This window comes from Atractosteus spatula, chromosome 18, assembly GCF_055471065.1.
Source record: "Atractosteus spatula isolate fAtrSpa1 chromosome 18, fAtrSpa1.hap1, whole genome shotgun sequence".
In the NCBI taxonomy this organism is placed as follows: Eukaryota; Metazoa; Chordata; class Actinopteri; order Semionotiformes; family Lepisosteidae; genus Atractosteus; species Atractosteus spatula.
The window spans coordinates 15,438,250-15,456,094 of record NC_142723.1 but is presented as its reverse complement, the minus strand read 5'-3'; the positions used below and the strand labels follow the sequence as shown (position 1 = coordinate 15,456,094).

The following is a 17,845-nucleotide window of genomic DNA, read 5'->3' as shown; positions in this document are numbered from 1 at the left end:
CATAACTCACACATCCTTAGTTTTAAACACTTATTTTTTGTTTATCTACTTTAATCACAAATTAGCGCTGGAGGCCTAGAATAAATTAAGTTTAGTTAGTAATATCTCAAGTTTCTGTGATGTTCCTCCACCAATTAAACATTAAACAAAGTCAAACTGTGGGACTTCTGCTACCCTTTCAGTGTCCTCAAGAGTGGAGTCAAAAAAGCTTGGATCGTCTGATGCTGTACTTTTGAGATGTTGCCCGACAGCTTTTTTGACCATGTATGAACATAAAGATATATTGTGTGGTACCGACACAACACAGGTATTCATTATACTGCGTTGATCAACAATGTTCTCTGGAGTGAAGGGCAGAGACTCGTGATATTTGCTTTCGGGAGGGTCTTGTCCTGTTCCTCTCATAGAGCCTGAACCTGTTCATTCCTTGGTCTGGGAGCCCAGAAATGTTCAAGGGGGCACAAATCTGGCAGCTGGGGCATCCATAGTGTAACTGTCCCGTTCTTCCTTTGCAAGAAGGTGGTTGATAGACGAGTAGTAGGAGGATGTGAATTGACCTGCAGGAATGTCATCATGTCAGGATGAACCTGCAGGAAGGGCAGCAGGTGAACTCCTCACGTCAATGTGCTCAGTGTAACACTATGCACTCATAGCTATCAATCATCGTAAGTGGTGTTTTTCTAATGATTATACACTGGTGCCTTGGCTTTCTCAGTTGGATCACCCCATCCATTGGTCTTTGGATCATTCAGTGTATCATGATGTATGCCTGTCTGTACTTCTCTTGCTGATGCTTATTTGGATGGTCTAACCAAGGCCTGGATTCATTGCTCTAGTGTCCCTTACCTTGCTGGTTGCACGTCTGACTGAAGTGGTGTCCCCTTCAGAGGGAGGGCATGTTAGTTTCCTTTTGTTAGTGTTGTTGACTCACTTGTGCCCAGTCAAATCTCCCGGCAATTAAGTGATTTAGTGTCTATGCCAGAAAGCCAACCAGCACCACAATCACCTCTTTCGTGTATTAGCTAAACCATTCAATGGAAATGGAGCTCAAATCACAATTTAGAAGAGAATGTAAATGTAATTATTCTGGAGCAAACATTTTTTTGTTATGAATATTGTTTAAGTTATCCGAGTGTGCAAATTTGTAAATACTGGAGTCTGTTCAGGATATTTGGAGTATAATGGACATTTACAACCTCTTTTAGTGCATAGCTAACAAATGTTTGAACACCAAAACAATTCCAGATATAAACATTTATTTAATGATCTATTACACATTAGAACATATTTGAATGCCAGCATGCTGAACTTATTTGGACCTTGTAATTTTTGTACACAAGATGAGTCTGTGCATCTTCATTATAGGATGTGGGAAGTGCATCTGTGCCATTTCAGCCTTGACTTGATCCCACAAAACATGAAAGTGAAAGGAAACCTGTTAGGGTCCAGAGTGTTCAGACCACAGTTTTAGTCCACAGTTCCTTTAGTACCTGTTAAATTGCAGGTTTTCTGTCTAGCAGCTATGCCACTTTTTTTTTGGATTGAACAGAGATTATAATTAATTCAATAATTATTTCCCATATCACCTGTATCAGCACCTTAGTGCTGCTGGCTACTTGACTGTAGTATCTACAGTATGGCTGGTCAAAACGTGTTTCATTCTAATGCAAGTCTCTACTAGGATAAAAGAAATCTTTGTACTTTATAGTTGAAAAGAATGTCAGTTTTATTTTATCTTCTGATACTGCTGCACTTCAGAAATAAGAAACTCTTATGGTTGGGTGAATTAATAGTGCAAATGTACACATAGGACTGCTATTTTTCCACTTAGACTTTTCACTACTACTGGTTAATGAACAGCTCTGATGGGACTGTTTTTCAGCATCTTGATCTTAATCCTGGTGCTGTAGCTGTGTGCACTTATAGGTGTAGCTTCATGTCCTTCACCCGTCCCCACCCTGCTATTTCAGAACTGGAGACTTTTAACACGTTTCCAAGCCCAATACCTGCTCTACAAAAAACAATTAACTGGTGTGCTTAAAACAAGATTTTCCAATGAGGACGATGGCTACTAAGAACAGAACTGCTGATCTTCCACTGTAATTTATTGTGTGCTTGGCAACAGCAGGCATGTAGAAACCTAACAGAAAAAAGTCTAGGGGGGATCGCCTGGGACAGCCTGCCATAACAGGTAGGACTCATCTGCCTGTGTGGCTGCTGGATCAGCTGTAAAGAGATCTCGTGCAATAGGACTCACTCGCCTCCCTGTCTCTGTTTTGGATGAGCCAGTCTTGCCAACTGCTTTGCTTTCAACAGCACCTGCAGTATATTCAGCCGGCTCCCCACCCCCTTTAGCACAGCTCACCAGATCGCTTTCATCAGGCTAGAGACCAGCTGCAGTCCCCATGAAATTGCAGAGGAGGCCTGGTGAAGGTTACAATAGGATTCATCAAGATGCATCTTACTTACAAAAATTAATGCACTGGGTTTACATCTGCTCATTGTACATAAAGGATTTTACACAACATGTATGAAATGACTGCAGTCACTTTTTATCCCAGTCAAATTCTATGACGGATAAAATGAGAAGAAGACATTCAATACAGCCTGGCTGCCCAGTAATTAACAGCTTTCAAAAACCATCAAGTCGTTACATAAAGCATTTCCCCCCCCCGTAACAGGATAACATTTCCTGCACATCTGACTAGTTAGCCAATGCTTCATAGAGTGAGGTTAATTTCCTTTTATCTTTAGAAAGCGTCTTGCAGCTCCAGGGTTGCTGTAACTTAGTGGGTAAAATTCATATCGCTGTCAGTGACAACAGAAACAAGGCATCGCACAGATGGGAGTGAACCTAGATCGAGAAGTATCAAAGTGACCTTTAAGATGATCAGCTCTCCCATCACCTAAAGCTTGAAACAGCCTCCCTCCCACTGAGACACAAAACACTACTCCTTATCCCCATCCTCATATTAACAAAACACAATGTTAAACAAAACTTCAAACTTGTACAGATGTAAGTGTCCTCCATTAACTCAGTTCCTGCAAACAAGGAACTTCCATGGGGCCAGTGGGTAAGAGGTGGCTTGCCCCCAAGAAACTGCTTCATCTGGAAGTGGGCCCTGACAACCACATGGTGTGACAACACACTACAGGGATGCCCATCCCACACACTTTGTAATTTAAAGTGCTGAAAAAGCACCAAGAGCCTACAGTGAAGGGAAAAGCTTTAATTATGTAGAATCCCAAACCACAAACATTTGGTGATCATGTGTATGCGTTGCTGTGGCTATACGTAACTTCTGTCCCAAATACACAACTCCAATGGTTGTGACGCCTTCATCCTGTTGTTGGGGCAGTCGCTTGCAGGTGTGCTGGATCCTGTTTAGTAGTCGTGATCTTAATCCTGACCCCTCGGAAATGTCTCTTTACACCCAGCTCTTGGGAACGTAGCAGCTTCGTCTAGCAGACAGGCGACTCTTCATGAGGAAGTCCGGGTATAATTTTTCATTCCAATATCCTGTTCCAGTCGCAACCAAACTGGATCCAAGGCTCAGTTTGCCCTAATTCCCAGTGTAGCGCTTCCCTGTAAAAACAAGCCAGACCATATATTAATCCTTGACTCTTCAAAGGTTTGATATGGGGTTTTTCTGTTTTACAAATTTCAGACCTGCATAAAAACAGCATTACATGCTTCTAACATTACTGTGGCTTAAAAATACATGTCTCTGAAAAGAAAAGTGTGGTTTTCGTGGATATAACACACCCTCTGAATAAATAGCTGGGCAACCAAGTTTCGGTCCTCATCGCAGGTTCTGAAATCATGATCAAGATGGGAAACATGGGATTTTACACAAGAGTCCTTTGAATGGAAGATCTACAGGATCAAAGTTTGCTTTCTTATTGGGCCTTGTTCAGAAATCTGCCCATTTGTGAAACAGGTGGGGGTAAACCAGGGCCAAGTTTCCTCACTCTTCACACAGGCCTGAGAGGAAGACAAACCAGCTACTAATGGGTACAGAAAGTAAAGCAGAAGAATAGGTAGTACTGCAGGGAAAAGGAATTCAGTTAGCCAGAGGAAAAAGGCAAGAAGCATGTTTCCACCCAAAGGACCTTATTTCCAATGCAACAACCAAGGTGCCTTGTTGAAGTCGATACTGTCTTCTTCAACACATGGCTGTATAAGATCCTTGGAACAACTGACTACAAACTACCAAATGAGCTAGACAGGCCAAAGGCCTCCTCGTTTGAAACTGCTCTGATGTGATAAATCACACATTTGCTTTTTTACGAGCAACAAAGCAGCACCCCTTCTTTTTCAGGGTCTGACAATCGAGACCGTTCAACCACGGGCTGTGTAGGTTTGTTTGAAGAGTGAAGGTAGAGCGGCTATATGATTATGCTAAGCCTGGAGAAGTGAGGACATCATTCTTTGTTAGCAGTCCTCAATCCCAGGAGCACTGGTAAAAATGAACTGATAGCAATTCAATCTGCAACTGGTGGAGACCTAAATAAAAATACTTATATTCAACCTTAATAAAATGTTATCTTCTTTTGTCAATTTAGATTTGCCTATTTTTTTTAATCTATCCATATAACTTGCAATCAGTAATTTTCCCGTCATTTCTCGGCTCGTGGCTAGAAACTTCGCAACCGCACACGGGAAAAATGAGGAAATTAAGGTCGTCTCATAACCTGCCCAGCGTCGAGCCACCAAGACTACACTCCTGCGTGCTGGAGGCTCGAGGCTGATGGGAGGAGAGGCATGGCCTTCACCTGCAGTTGCCCGGAAGGTCACAGGGGCTGATACCCCAACCTTCTCTTCACCAGCACTCAGTCAACCATGCACTGTTGCTTGGGGACACCAGTTACAGTCGGCTAGTTACATGACCCAGGCTCAAACCTACTCTCAAGTGTAAATGTTAATACTGGCTGACATGCTTTGGAATCCTTGGAGAAAACTTGATTGAAATCCCATTTTTTTTCCTAGAAACAGCGGTCCCAAGCCTGGAGTAAACCCTAGTGTTGTGAAGTCTTTTTGGAGATGGAAACAGCTGACAGTGGACAGCTGAAAGGAGAGGAAGGGAAGGTGAGAGTGCGGGGTCTGAGAGGGCCTACCTGGGCTGGGGCTGTCAGAAGCTAAACATTTTCTTTAGTTTGGAGATGAAGCCCTCCTCTTTGTCTTGCCCCTCCTCAGGCCTGTCCTGCCCTGCATCATGGCGTGCCCCCCTGGAGCCCCCACCTGGACACAAATGGGTACTGTGTCAGTGGGCTTTAATAGCCAGGCAAATCAGATTACCATGGAGGAGGTGACGGCTGGAGACAAAGCTCCTGCCTGGGTGTGGGGACTCCCCACAGGACCCCAGCCCCGGACAGCTTGTCACCCAGTGTCCAGTAACACAGTTACCTCGACTGCAGGGAAGGAGGATCCTGCTGCACTTACACAGCTCAACGTGCTGTTTCGTTTTCATATAGTTTTCAAGAGAACCGCATGAAATAAACTGAACAGGATGGAATTTACACAAAGGGGTGCATGAGTCTGGAGAAAATGACCAGCCGTGTTTTAGGAAACAGCTGGACGAGATCCTCAGATCACTTCACTACTGAGATCCAAAGAAGCTGGACCGGCCCAAATGGCCTTCGCTCGTTTCTCCACCCATCCATCATCCAAAAGGCGCTTCCAGGGAAGAGTGGCGCCAATCCGACCCCCATCCCAGATGCACGGGGCGCAAGGCAGCACTGAGCCTTGGGAGGGCTGGCTGTCCCCCACAGGGACAAACTGGACAGAAGATCCACTGCTCAACAGGTCTTTGGAAGGTGGTGAGAAAACCAGAGTAAGTGCGAACCCATGGGAACATGCAAGCTCTACACACGGAGATTTTTAAAACCAGTTCACCAGGGTTTTTGTCTTTCGCTCAGACGCTTTGCAGACGTCATCCGAAATGGAGAACCGCGCCCTTAACCTGGAAAGGTGGAGGAGGGCTCTGTGTTCTGGAAATGGAAGCAAGCGATGTCTGCGCAGGAGGGGAGTAAGCAAGGCTATCCTACCTGCTGCAGTGTTAGTGACGCCATTTACAGTTCCTTCCACATCCGTCTCGTCCTCCGCAAAGCTCATGAGCAAAGCCCGCTGCCGGTCCGTCAGGTTCCTGCAGGGGCGGAGAGAACAGGCGGGACGCCCGAGTCAACGTGCGGTTTCAGCGTGGAGCAGAGTCTCGTTATACCTTGCGATCAGAGCCCCATGCTGCCAGGCCTAACCCAGCGACAGGCACAAACCTTGGCCTTTCACTTGCTGGAATGGGATGGGGGTCACAAGCAAGATTTAACGCAGCCCGTCCTGGTAATCCACCGCCCATGAGGAAATGCACCAATGTCAAGAGCCACCTTTAACATCGCCACTCCCACCTGCTGTATTTCTGAGAACCGCTGGGACACAGCGGGAAGAACTGAGGGATATACTGGAGGCAGTGTAGTATGACACACGAGCGACAGAGTGACATCTCTTACTTGGGCACCCGGATCTTGATGTGGATGTAGTGGTCTCCGTATCCATAGCTGTTGACCCGAGGGATCCCCTTCCCGGAGAGACGGATCCTCTGATCACCCTGGGTGCCAGGCGGAATCTGCCAGGACAAGCCACGATGAGCTTTACCACTTCCAAAAAGAAAACCCCGTTTGCATTAATACTGTATTGCCAGAAGCCTAACAACCACATTTACACTTCTCTACAATCAATCAAGTACTGTGGAGACTCAACACTATTTTACAAATATACCGAATTTTTTACAACCACACATCTGCAATCTCTAATCATCTGTAATCTCTAAGATAGTTTCATCTTTATCATTCAGTTGATCCCCCAGCAGATGGCAGCAGTGGGACTTCACATACTTCTGAATGACCATTTAACTGTTCTCTCATTTGTATCCTATTCTTCACCTAAGCTATGTGTGTCTGGGATAGTGCATTTCATGCTGTACTTGGTTAATTAATGGAGATCACAGATCTAACCCTGGTGGACATTTTGGAGCACGCAATTAAGCTTAGCCTGGATGTCTATAGGAGGCAGGTGGCAAACAGGAGCATCCAATGAAAGCATGGGAAAAACATGCAGAACCTACACAGACATCTGATCCTGGAACTGGATCAGGGAATCTGGACCTGTGAGGCAGCAGTGCTAAGCCCCACACTGCTGTGCTGCTTCTACATCCCAGATGAACTCAGACTGCTAGCTTTACCCTGCACTTTTGCAAGTGGGGATGTACTGTTCATTTCGGACTAAGAGATAGGACGAAGTTCCACAACCGCCGCAGTCTACCCACCGCGATATTCACGGTCTCGTAGAGCCCCTGTGCTCGGGCCGTGCCCCCCAGGATGGCCTGGGACATGGAGATGAAGAGGTCGGAGTGGATGTCGGCTCCGTCCCTCCGGAACACCGGGCTCTTCTGGACCTGCGGGGGGAGGACATGTCATAGGTAAGGGTCAGAAATGGCTGCAGTGAGCAGGTGATCGACTGTCTTGGAAAGTGCACTTCGAGCCAAGGATCAGAAGCACTGCATGTGCTTCACAGCTATCTTCAGTTATCTATCTTCACAGCCCAAAGATCCTCCTATCATTTCTCATGAACCTCAGATGAACGCGCTACAAGGGCCGGTCACTCACCCGGAAAGTGATGAAGATCTCTTTCTTCCCTACGGACATCCGGACAGTCTGACCATCCTCCACCCCTACACACAGAGCCATGGTTAAAACTGCCCAGCCCAAAGAAAGGACTGCCCTGGGCCAGTGGGGATGCTGGAAGAGAGCAGGCTGTGTTGCAGTCTAGCCCCACTGGTTCAGCTGCGGTCACTCTGGTGAATAGACCGGCCGTCAGCAGGAATAGGTGGTTGATAAATGGACAGGCTGCATAGTGCAGCAGAGGTTCCCGACCCTGGTCCTAGAGGGACGCCGTGTCCGCTGGCTTTCATTTACAGAACATCATTGCTGCTGAAAACACATTCATTACGACGGAGGCGTCCTTCGTGTCATCTTCACATGATAGCACGAGTGGCACAGAAAACCGACACTGTCCTTAGTCTTCAGTTTTAAGAAGTGGAATCGATTCCACGGCACACTCATTCTTGTTTAAGGGTACGCGTGTCCTTGTGGTTAAAACTGCCTTCACATTAGGTGGAAAATGTGACAGTGTGTATTCTGCAACGCTGGACACTCGTGAATACTGATCCCACAGTTGCAGCCAAGCTCTCGGTAACTTCTGGGCGCTGGCATTGTAACAGGTTGTTCATATGTGTTATTACAAGATAACGCAGTCATTTTTTTCCCCCCGTTGATGATGGCTGAGCCCTGCACCTACGGCGCTAAGTAACGGGCTACTCACCTGCAGGCACGGGCACCTTCACCGTGCGCCTCTGTTTCGTCTGGCCCGTCCCCCGGCACACCACGCAGGGCGTGGTCATCACGGAGCCCCGCCCCCCGCAGCGCCGGCAGGTGGAGCGCATCACAAAGGGGCCCGTGTTTATCGTCTCCTGCAGGGGGCGGCAGCGGGCGGACCGTTACTGGAGCACCAGCGCTTCAGACCGAGGACACACTGGACAAGAGGTCCATTTGCAAGTACCTAACCTCAGCATCTCCCTGCTACACGAAGGAGTGAGTGTGTGAGCAGGCTGGCATTTCCAAGCGGATATTTAAATGACATACACATGGTTTAGGCATGGAAATGAAATGCAAATATGTGAAACTGAATGATCGGTGTATCTGCATGAATTTGACACAGAATTTGTTTTTGCATAATTTAATACACCAAGGCCAAACTGTCCACCCTGTATTTAAGGCCGTTAAGGAACAGTAAATGACACAACAGTACTGTATATACCTTGACATACCATGTCAATGCAGGCTGCTTTTGAAGTATAGACTTTACAGAAAGACTTTGTCACAAACAATCCTGAATTTCCAAGTAGGGAAAAAAAAACTTAAAGCGAAACATTAAAAAGTTTGCTGTGCATTAGCTTTCTGGTGATTTCTATTCTGCTGTTAAGAGACAAGGATATATTAAACAGTAACAATAGGACAGATGAGCTCTATGATTTAGATGAGGTGGGTTTGAGGCTGGCTCATGTACTGTCACTAGAGTGTGACCAGGATTGTACAGCTGCCAGAAAGATGCTGGAGTACAGGGTTTGGGATTAGTCAACCAGCGGGCTTCTTGGTTTCCTAGGAAACACACACCACTGGGATGTCCTGGGTGGCTGCGGATGTTATAGAGGAATACACTCTTCTCTCATCCGCTCTGAACATCCTGCGTGTCACTGCAGAGCGCGTGGCATGTTAATGGCTTGACAACAGCTGAATGGCCTAATGGAGAGGGCAAGAGGAGTCTGCCCGCAGCCCCACATCCGTCTCATGTGGGTACAGGGGCTATGGCTGTGAGCCGCCATGTAAACCGGCCCACACACAACGCAACGTATATTGACAGGTCTGCATGGATACACCCGGACAGGACGGTGTGCTCTTGCTGGCTAAATTAATTCATTTTGAATATTTCCAAGACCTGAATTATTAATCCATTCGTAGAGCTGCTCCAAGACCTAACATCAGGTTAGGAACACACGACTCAAATAAGTGTGTCACACAGCTCCGGTAAGGAGCCAAGCCTGTTTTACAGAACCCAGGTTATAAGAAAACAGCGATCAGACTAAGAATTGAGTGGTGGATGCTGGCGTATATACTGTTTAGGTGAGGGTTCTCATGAAAGGTGTTCACCGAGCAGCTGCTGGCAATGCTGCGTGGGCAGATGTTAGAATAAGCGCCCGCAGGACACAGCCTGGCAGGAAGGCGCTCACCGGCAGTGGGTGCCAGATGTGCGTTAGGAGGTGCTCACCATGCCGGTGCCGTTGCAGTAGTGGCAGTGCTGCAGCTTGGTGCCAGGCTCGTTGCCCTTGCCGTCACAGCGCTGGCACGAATCTTCAATGTTGACGGAGATCTCCTTGTTCACACCCTTGGCTGCCTGGGTGAACGTCAGCTCCATGACGTACTGGGGGAGGAGAAACGGCAACAAAATTCAGTACCATCCTAAGATATGATGATCCGAGGCCTTTGGCAGCACGGAGTCAGAGATGCAGGGTCTCTCCCTGCGAGGTACACACCTCCTGGGGCTGCTCGAAGATGGAGTTGAAGTTCCCAAAGCTGGAGCCGGAGAACTCCCCGAAGATCTTGCGGAAGAGCTCCTCGGGGTCCATGCTGGTCCCGCCGCGCCAGTACTGCTGGCTGCCCGCTCCCGCCTGCCCTGGGTCGAACCCGGCCGTGCCGTAGGTGTCGTACTGCTTCCTCTTCACGTCGTCACTCAGCACCTGCGCGCAGACGGGGGGTCTGTGAGGAGGAGGAGGAGGAGGAGCTGGAGCCTTCCTCTCCCTCCTGCTCCTGGACTCCCGCGCAGCTGAGCTCTTTATCCCGCTCAACCCGCTTGCGGTCCCTGCTGTTACCTTTCTAAGCCTTCTGCCTGCCTGGACGCTGGCAGCTCACTTATTTCTTTAAGGAGCGCGACAGTAAATCGGCTTCCTCCTACCCGTGACCTCGGAGTTGAAAACGGTGAAGGAGGTCGAATTAATCGCTACAACTTAGCAAGCACAGCATGTCTATACTTCTCCAGGAACGGGAACCCAAAGTTTAGAAACCAGACTGAAGAGACCTCTTTCCTAGGAGATCCAGAAGTTTAAAATGTAGAAAGAAGCAACCTGCCTGAGCACAGAAAAAGTTGACAGGTGGTTAAACTGTTATGAAATGAATATGTAAAAATGGCAACCCTGGCCCGAGCTTGCGTAGCTCTAAATCATTCAGAAATACACTCGAGAAGTGGAGACATAGGTCTGTTTTCCTAAACTTACCTCATAAGCTTCCGCCAGCTGGGCAAACTTCTCCTTGGCCTGGGGGTCATCCTTGTTTGTGTCAGGATGGTACTTCTTAGCAAGCTGAGGGGAAGAGGCTTCAGTTTAGTCTCCAGTGGCCCTTCCCCCCCCCTCTCATGTTCCAGTCGCAGGGACAACAATTTACTTTATTGCAACAAACGCCTCCGAGTCTCTGCTGAACACCGACATCCAATGCCTGGCGCTACCGAGTCAGTTCAGAACTGAAGGACCATTAAACACGGGACGTTCTTCTTACTGGTCTGTAGGCTTTGCCTTCTGTTTCCGGTCATGGCATGGAACAAGAATCTTTAATAAACAGTTTTATCAGTTTACCTAAGAAATAACAAAGGGTACAGGCTTTCACAGGAATTCTACAGCAGCTCTCATCATCTTTCCTGCATCTGCAGTCTCTTGAGCTGTAGCCACGTCTCTCACCTGGTAATAAGCCTTTTTGATCTCCTTCTGCGTGGCCGACCGGGACACCCCCAGGACTTGGTAGTAGTCCTGCTTGTTTGACGCAGAGGCGCTGGTGTGGAAGGCGGAGGCAGGGATGACACTGGGGCTCCTCACTCCTGTATGGGCACGTGGAGACTCCGTGTTATGGTTGGGGTCTGAGCTCTGCCAGGGGGCAAAGGCAGACTACAGCACCACAGCCCAGGAAGGCAGCAGGCTAGAACCTCCCGTGAGTACAGTCTCCCAGGGAACTCAGAGCTAGAGTGCTGTATTTTTAAAAAATCAAATCAACATATGACAGCAATCTTGGTATTAAACTGGAATATTACTCTCCAAACCATACTCTATATGCAGCTGCAAGACTGCATAATTGCCTTTTGTCACAGTTGGTTTCTCGATGCATTACGTTTTTCCCTTCCTGCTCTTAAATCTCTACAGCCGGCAGCATAGCACACAACGTAGCGACCATGCTGCCGGTCAAGGTCAGCTGCTGGAGCGGAGGAAGTTTCTGGAAGCCGAAGAGAGCACTCCTGCGATCGAAGATGAACACGAAAAGTGCTGCTTCTTGCGTGAAGTACGTACGTCGAACAGAAAAAAATATATATATGCAATTTACGATCATGTCATCCAGAGGTACTTTGTCTCACGACGTAACGTCATTGTAGTAGTCTCTTTCGTAATGCCGGTAGAGACGTCAAGGGAAGCACGCGTGTAGTCTAGACATATCACACATTCAACTACAATATTAACAACGCAATGAAAGAAATACGCTCGCTGTTAATTACACAGCCCCAAACCCTGCGCAACTGTAATCTACAAAGCAAGAGTTCAGGATATAGGCATTTCGGCTCGTCTCATTACTGCATTACCTGCTAATGCTCTCAATGTCAGGACGTGGCCGGGCCCTCCGCTGCCCCCGGGACGATACTGCGATGCACTCAAGGCAGGAACTGGACGCAATGTCTCCGAATGGGCGCGGGCGAACCGCGAGCAGCCCCGACGCTGCCCAGCGGAGACGGCCACGAAGATCCAGCGTGAGGAGCACCGGACCGCAGGAGACGCCATCATCATATACCAGGACTGACAGAGGCCGCGCAGCGCGCATGGCCGGGAAAAGCAACGGGCCGCGCATGCGCGGAGCTGGGCGAGCATGCGCAGTCCAAGCGCAGGGGACATGTCACATGATAGGGGTGAGGGGCGGACTTCAGACTCTTCAAGAAAAATAAAAAAAAACGCTCCAATAATTATTTTAAAAACATTTACTGCCTCTGGTACATGGTTTTAAACTGTAGTGTTAGATTCCATTTATTATTTATTTAATTTTAGAAGGTTGCTAGCTTCTTAAAATCGATGCACTTAAATGTTTTCTTTTCCCCTAAATCAGGTACGAGTTTCCCCAGGAGTGCAGAGACTCATCTCCGACAAATAACTGTCCAGAGAGGCCCAAAAACAAAGTGAAAACTTTCTCCCTAAGTCGTGTAGTAATATGCAAAATAAACTCCCAGTTGAGAGCTGTGACTGAGAGAGTCTTTAATCCCAAGGGGGCAATTTGTTCAGCACCAGTTGGGCGTCTGCTGGCCAACCGTTTTACACTTCTCAGATTTTGTAAAAGGAGGGTTACTTACAGTAATTAAACATAAACTTTGTGGCTGTTAAATTTGGGGTCCCTTAGTGACGAGAGACTTAAAGCTGGAAACTCCTTGTTTTGGCAGCAGTATTGTAAAACATCACCACTCGTTTAAAATCGCGCACCATACATGCTAAGTAGCAAGAGACGTCTGAAATCGCAAGATGCCCCCATTACAGTCCGAGGTTTGCAGCAATGTCACTAGCCCGAGGTGGGGGGGGTCAGACAAGACAGCATCAGCCGCTCCCGTTCGCATCGATCGCCGAGTGAATCGCTGCAAGAGACAATCGACCGGCACTGTTGTGCTGTCAGTGCAGCTGCTGAGCGTGTGTGCGCGTCTGCAGAGACGGGGAAGGAGTGGGACAGATAGCAAACGGGTCACTGGCGTTGAGCAGGACGGCGAAGGAGAAAGGAGAAGAATGAACCGCTTCAAAATCTCCAAATTCAAGAACACCACCCCAAAAATCCCCAAGAAAGACGTAAGTCAGCGAGGGTTGGGTTTTGCAGTGAATGGGGGGAGAGACGTGTGCTGGCATTTCAACTTCCTGAATACTGCTCTCGCAAAGCTGTCCCGGAGTCATCATTTTTCAAGCACTCGTTCAAATTCAGATTGAAATGTACGCTGGTTTTAGAAGAAGGCTTCCAGGCGGCCGCTTGCACTGCAGGTTTTAATTAAAGGATGTGAATTTTCCGTCTGTGCGTGACAGTTTTTTTTGCTCTAATTTGAATGAAGGTTTGGTAAAAACTAAAACCTGGAGGTTGTAAATGCTTATGTTACACGGAAAAATAATTTCTGTCCAGACGTGATTTGTGTTTTAAATTGCATATGCAAATAAGACTGCTCTTTAAGAAAACACAACAACGCTTCATCTCTACCGTGCGGTATGTTTAATCGTTTCTAAAAGTTTAGGTAGACTAAAATATTATTCACAGCTGTGAATGATTTAATGCAAATGTATGTAAAACACGATGCTCAATTACCTCGACTTTTTTTTTAAAGTCATACCAGGATGTGTGTTAAGGTCGCGTGCATGAACAAGCTGTGCTCGGAGCGAACCTGAATTTATTAATTACTGTTCTAGCCTTGACAAGCACGATAGAAACTCAAAATGATCGTAATTCGCCCATTCTGCTATTTCCTATCTTATCGCTCTCTTCCTGATGTGTAAAATCTAATGAGTAGATACTAGGTCAGCTCCGACGCAATCCAAATGTTTTGCATAATTTTCAAAGAAAGTGGTTTATTCATTGTTGATCTGTTTACGGGAAGGGAATTCATCTACAGAAACGTCTGTGCAATAAGAGTGTCGACCAACTTTTTGACGAGAGAGGTTATCTTCCTAGCGACCTTCACACGTGTTGGAATATAGGCTCTGCTGAAGGTGTGAAATGATCCCGGGCACTACTCTGTGCTCCGTGCGTGGGCACAGCGAGATCACTCGCACTGTAGGTAATCTCTAGCCCTGGGCAAAGGAAGTCACCAGTTTCGAGATATTCCTTGGGCGAGGTTTTGTTTTGGCCAGATTGACGGTGAGTGGTGCAATCTGAAGTCAGGAAGGTGTGGCTTTTCACACGCACAACCGAGATACACTATATCGCTGTCGTTTCTGATTGACTGGTTTGGAAGCTTTCAGAGGAAGCCTCAGCTGACGTGCATTGCAGGCACACGTGTTCCACTTTGTGCTTGTGAATTCCACCGCGCGTTTCTACTCGAGAGTAAAACCGAGGTGCTCTTCTAAAGCTGACTCGTTTTAGATACGGGGAGTCCCCGGTCGTGGAAGACTTCTTCCTGAAGCATCCATCCATATATCAGGACAGGATTATTAATTGGTGTAATGTGGGGTGGGGGAGGGCCCGCATATCGTTGTGTAATAGCGACCCCTGTGGTTGGGGGAAGGGGAGGGAGCTGCAGGACTTGAGCTGCATTAAAACGGGCTAAGAACTTATCCCCACTTACACTCGGCTTTACTACTTTGCAGAAGTAGTTCACCTTTGAATGTCTCAAACCTTTGATGCTTATATTGTGGACCTATCCCATTATTATGTTTTAAACCAATGGTATGAATGAGACCCAATGATTTTGCATTGGTAACGTGCTGGATATAGGCGAAGAGGATGCTGGACTTTTTAACCATGTCTCCATTCTTTCTGTAAATTGAGTTGAAGAGCTTATTGGTAAATGTCTTCAGTTTTCATAGTCAGCCCTGAGGCAGAGAGCTGAGCTAAACAACGGTTGCTGATCTACAAAAACGTGTATAAAAGAAGTGGACACCTGAGGAAGGCTCCACAGTCGAAACACGGTGTCTCTTTTCTTTTCCTTTCAGCCTTCGCATGCTGATGCAGCTGCTGACTGAAAGAAGTCACACACTCCGGCCTCTGGTTTTCATCACGCGCTCTGCTGTTAAAGTTTAATTGAATTAACTGTTTTGACGGTCCGTCAGGCGTGATGGTTTTCCAGTCTATCCAACAGTGATGCTTTGTCTCCTGTCCAGTCTGCACGCAGAGGCTAAGATTCATTTTCAGTGGAAGTGTCACCTACGGGGAAAAAAAAATCCTTCAGGGATTTCCTGTTCCAGGTGGGACTGACAGATAACATGTATTTCTGTGCTCTGCCACCCCCTCCCTCTCTTCTGCTAAGAACCTCAGCGTCCATCTTCAGCCCCGACCTCTCCTACCCAACACGTTTCTCTGGGGTGATCTTGTCTTCTTCCCTCTTGAGCAGCAGTCTCAAGACCCATCCTTACTGGCTGTCCCACACAACTGCTCATCCAGGCCCCGGTGCTGTGCTTTTGATGAAGGTGTGTCGTTTGAGGTTTTTTGCATTTGCAGGGGCTATTAAACCCTACCACAAGAACACAAAGAATGTGGAGACTGTTTAGTTCACAGAATGGACTATTAGTAGCTGCGACAGCTATGTTCTGTTGTAGTTCTGTCTGTGTAAGGCTCAGAAAGTTGAGGAGTGACATTTCTTGGTTGAACTGCTGTTATTATATAGCCAAGGGTTCTAGTAATAGGGGTGAGACATTTTTAAAATATCATCTTGGGATGAGCTGTTGGAAGGATGGGATTCCACTCTGTTTACAGAAAGAGCAGCACAGTTACTACAGTCAAATGAAATGAGAAAGAGGTTCAGCTCTGTCCTGTTTAGAGATGATTAACAAGGCAATATATTACTCCCCTTCAGTTTGCCCGTGCTATTGTGACGCACAAGTGTGGGCTAACCTATCTTTTTGAATATTTTTGGAGTGGAATTTCGGAATCATTTGTTTGTGTTCCAGGACAGGAGTCAGTCCCCACCCTGTTGTTAGTAGGGCACAAATACATTGGCTGTATGTCGCCTTTACAGAGGCTGGTACAATAGTGTTGATTTGTGGATTACAGTGACTTGTTTGTAGAGGCTGTTGGCATTCAGTCCCTTGTGTGGGAGCTGCTGTACTGCAGCCTCTGGCAAAGATGTCGATTTGTAATTACGTTAAGAGCCTCTTGCAAGAAAGCTGCGCCTCAGAACAATGTTAGCACATCTCTTGCCTAGAAATTTAGCGGAGGAGTTAGTTTTCAGCGTTTTCCAGCTGCCACATGAGCCGGATTTCCGGGATGGTCCTGCTTTCCTTGTCCCCTGAGGCATGTGTAGCTGCAGCCAGTGTAGTTGTGCCGGTTCAGAACATCAGTGGGCTCCAGTGACACCCCAGAACTAGGGAGATGCACGGATCGCCGACTCGCCAAAACCACAATCTTCATATCTGGGCCTGGAGACCTGCAGGTTTTTTTTAGGTAACTAAAAATGCTCCGTAACTAAAGGTTTGGAAACCCAGGTAAGTTGGATCAGATAATTCAATAACTGATTCGATAAACTCATTAAGAGCGCAGGTGGATTGAAGAGCAGCAGGGCCTGCAGGTGTCCAGGTTGAGGAGTGAGTGTCACAGGTCTAATACAGTCCAGTCGTGAGGATTGTCCACTGTGAGAGCAGAGGTCATCCCTGCAGTACAGGAAGCTAGAAATCCCCCCGTAGAGCACAGATGCTTTTGAATAAATGTCCTCAACCACTGGAAACTTCCTGTTTCACCATGGGCTCTCTTACAAGCTATAGCTCAGGGGTTCGCAGACCTGCTCTGGCAAGTGTGTCCAGTTAAGCAATAATTAGCTCATGCAGTGTGGACTGTAAACCTATAGACACGACGTCCCTCCAGGACCAGCACAGGGAATCCCTGCTCTGGATAAAAGCCTGGATGGAAGCTTGTATTCTGTTTGAGCCACTGGGGAATCTTGCACACGTTTTTAAATGATTTGCAGCGCAGTGCCAGAGTTTCCGAGACTTCCACAGCCTTGTGCACATCACTGTAGTAGAGGGCAAGCTGCCAAGCTGAGTCCATTGCAGCCACTCTCCAGAATCCGTCTGTCTCCAGCCAGCTGTGTAGCAAATATAAGCAAAGAGCTCACAGCCAAAAAGAAGTAAACTGGCCCTGGCAGCAAATGCAGTCTATCTTTGGGCTGTGGGCACTGTGCATTCCCCAGCAGGTTATTTCTTGTTTAACTGTAGAAAATGCTTTATAAATTCACTGTGAGACTTCCCGTTACTAGAACGACTGTGCTGTATTTATAAGGCCTCCTTCTGTTTGGTCACACAAAGGCTTTACGGAAATGGAGGCTGCGCTGTGTCTGTTTCAGGATGCCTGTTGGCAGCTGTGACACAAATCAGTCACCTGCCGGTGATCAATAATAGCCCCACAACGATAAGAGCCCCTCCGGTTGGCATGGTGCCCTCAAGGCCCAGGCTCCTCAGCAGGCGCGCCGCAGGGCTCCACTTCCTCTATTGCCGCTGAGCCGAGGCGCGGCTGAGGCTGCGTTCGCTCTCTGCTTCCTGTC

At 47.4% G+C, this 17,845-nt stretch overlaps 2 protein-coding genes across 3 annotated transcripts in view; one reads left to right on the top strand and one right to left on the bottom strand.

Annotated features, from left to right (window-relative positions):
- Nucleotides 1–1,240: 1,240 nt before the first annotated feature.
- Nucleotides 1,241–12,855, bottom strand: dnaja3a (DnaJ heat shock protein family (Hsp40) member A3a). 2 transcript variants are annotated; one of them, XM_088936484.1, is made up of 12 exons: nt 12,224–12,855; nt 11,337–11,473; nt 10,881–10,964; nt 10,143–10,346; nt 9,878–10,030; nt 8,375–8,522; nt 7,660–7,724; nt 7,320–7,448; nt 6,505–6,620; nt 6,049–6,146; nt 5,119–5,242; nt 1,241–3,586 (listed from the first exon to the last, which is right to left on the bottom strand). In XM_088936484.1, exons 1-11 carry the CDS (start codon nt 12,528–12,530, stop codon nt 5,133–5,135), a joined length of 1,551 nt encoding a protein of 516 aa, XP_088792610.1. In that variant the 5' UTR covers nt 12,531–12,855; the 3' UTR covers nt 1,241–3,586; nt 5,119–5,132. The 2 variants fall into 2 exon arrangements, with proteins under 2 accessions (XP_088792610.1, XP_088792611.1); XM_088936485.1 differs by lacking the exon at nt 5,119–5,242.
- Nucleotides 12,856–13,283: 428 nt separating this feature from the next.
- coro7 (coronin 7) overlaps nt 13,284–17,845 on the top strand; it is a 190,304-nt gene continuing 185,742 nt past the window's right edge. Inside the window, exon 1 of the mRNA XM_088936562.1 lies at nt 13,284–13,460. Coding sequence (XP_088792688.1) covers nt 13,401–13,460 — 60 coding nt within the window. The 5' untranslated portion in view covers nt 13,284–13,400. The remainder of the gene's footprint in view (nt 13,461–17,845) is intronic.

Coding starts and splice junctions, on each gene's coding strand:
- dnaja3a (XM_088936484.1), bottom strand. CDS start 12,530: ATGTCCCCTGCGCTTGGACTGCGCATGCTCGCCCAGCTCCGCGCATGC. Junction 11,474..12,223: donor GACATTGAGAGCATTAGCAG/GTAATGCAGTAA, acceptor GTGCCCATACAG/GAGTGAGGAGCCCCAGTGTC. Junction 10,347..10,880: donor AGCTGGCGGAAGCTTATGAG/GTAAGTTTAGGA, acceptor GTCTGCGCGCAG/GTGCTGAGTGACGACGTGAA.